Source organism: Pteropus vampyrus, unplaced genomic scaffold (assembly GCF_000151845.1).
Source record: "Pteropus vampyrus isolate Shadow unplaced genomic scaffold, Pvam_2.0 Scaffold290, whole genome shotgun sequence".
NCBI lineage: Eukaryota > Metazoa > Chordata > Mammalia > Chiroptera > Pteropodidae > Pteropus > Pteropus vampyrus.
The window spans coordinates 266,903-268,672 of NW_011889071.1; the positions used below are offsets into that span (position 1 = coordinate 266,903).

A 1,770-nucleotide genomic window follows, 5' to 3' on the forward strand; every position below is an offset into this window, starting at 1 on the left:
CCCGGCGTGCCGGGCGCGCGGACCTCTGCGTCCGCGAGCGCAGCGCTTACCATGGACCATGGTCTGCGGGAGGCGGGCGTGGTCATGACCGCAGCTGCAGCAGGAGCAGGCTCTCACTGCCCATGGCCACTCCCTGGGCTTCGCGGAGGGGCCGGGAGTCCGTGCCGCGCGGGCCGCCTGCGCCGCTGGCTCCTGTCACCCGCGCCGCGCCCGCGGCTTCATCCATCGCGAGGGGGGGCTGCACACGCCAGGCCGGCTCGGCGCTGCGCCTTTCCCATAACTTCCGTAGGATCGGCCGGCAGCGCACTTTCAGTTTCTACTTTGCGCTCGGTGTGCAGGTTCGATCTTTGGGTTCATCACCGGGCGCCTTCGCCGCCCCCCCTCCCCGGCGCACCTGCGTCCTCCCCGGCGCCTCCCGTGCACCTGGACCGGGAACAGAGGACCGCGCGACTCGCCGAGGCGCCCTGGGAGGGCCGAGCCTCCTGCGTTGGAGCGATCGGAGGCAAAAGACTTTCGCAGCTGACCTCTCACCACCTTGGCACGGCTAGGCCACTGGGGTCCCAAAGCATCGGTTGCTAGTGCGTCCAGCGGAAGCGACAAATGCGCAGGGCGAGAGCTGGGCCATTGCGAGCGGACGCCTCGAAGGAGGCGTCGCAGTTTTTGCCGCGGATGTGGCGGACGGTGCCAAGTCGTCCTGAAAAAAAAGGAAGTAAGAATGATTAAGAGGGCCACGCCCTCAGCCCCTGCAGCCCCTCGATTCAGTCATTTTCCGCTCGCTCTGTCTCTCGGACATGCACCTGCTCAGGTGAGACCTCGCGGGAAGATAGTCCTGTGGGTCCTCCCGGTCTGGGAAAGCGGTGTCTTTGGGCGCAGATATCAAAGCCCAGATTCCGCGGAGGGGTCAGAGACTGACCGGACCCGTTGACAGCGACTTACGTGCGCATTCACCTGAATTGGCTAATTAATCACACCGTCCGTCTAGACTGTGCGTTACCGAGGAATTAATATTTTGCCAGGCCCGAATCGTTTAGGTATTTCACGTCTTAGTCTGGTGTCAGATATTCTGCCGAAACCCCGCTTACATGAAAGTTGGTAACGTGAAGTAATAACGGTGATATAATGATGGCTGCCATGCCCTTAGCGTTTGCTCTGCACTGGTCTTGTGCTAAGCGTTGCACATACGTCCTCTCACGCAGAATTTTCTATGAGGTGGACAGCGTTCTTATCTGCACTTGGCAGATGTGGGGGCTCAGACTTCCTTTAGTAACTTGGCAGAGTGCTCTCAGCTAGTTGGTGACAGACCCGACACAAACGTGCTCGGCGGGGGCTCCAGAGTCCACGGTGGAATAACATGGAAATGGATGCCAGCGGGGAGAAGGGGTCGCGTATCACCTGGATGTGTCTTTGCCCCGACGTGGGGCCCTCAGGAAAGCTTTCTGGAGGCTGCGAATTCTAAACGGAGATCCTCGCAGGAGTGAAGCTGGGGAAGGGACGTGCCGGATTCTATTATCCTGTGAACCAAGAGAAGAGGGAGAGAGGGGAGGGGGAAGGAGAGGGAGAGAAACAGCCGAACCGAGGACGAGGCAGAGTGGAGCGAGCCAGACGCTAGGATCCCGATTCCTCTTTTAGTGTCGCTTCCCACACCCAAGCCACAGGCCAGCCCTGTCAGCTCTCCCCGTAAAATAAACCCCTAATCCAGTCTGTGCACTCCCTGCATCTCCACGGCCAAGCCGTGAACACCCCGCAATCCAGGGACTCCCCAGCTTTCAC

At 60.6% G+C, this 1,770-nt stretch overlaps 1 protein-coding gene across 2 annotated transcripts in view; it reads right to left on the minus strand.

Moving 5' to 3' along the window:
- The window catches only part of IL7 (interleukin 7), a 38,637-nt gene extending 36,966 nt beyond the window's left edge, over window positions 1-1,671 (minus strand). For both annotated transcript variants that reach the window (XM_023521076.1, XM_023521075.1), the window contains exon 1: window positions 51-1,671. In XM_023521076.1, coding sequence (XP_023376844.1) covers window positions 51-60 — 10 coding nt within the window. In that variant the 5' untranslated portion in view covers window positions 61-1,671. The remainder of the gene's footprint in view (window positions 1-50) is intronic.
- Between the last annotated feature and the right edge of the window lie 99 nt (window positions 1,672-1,770).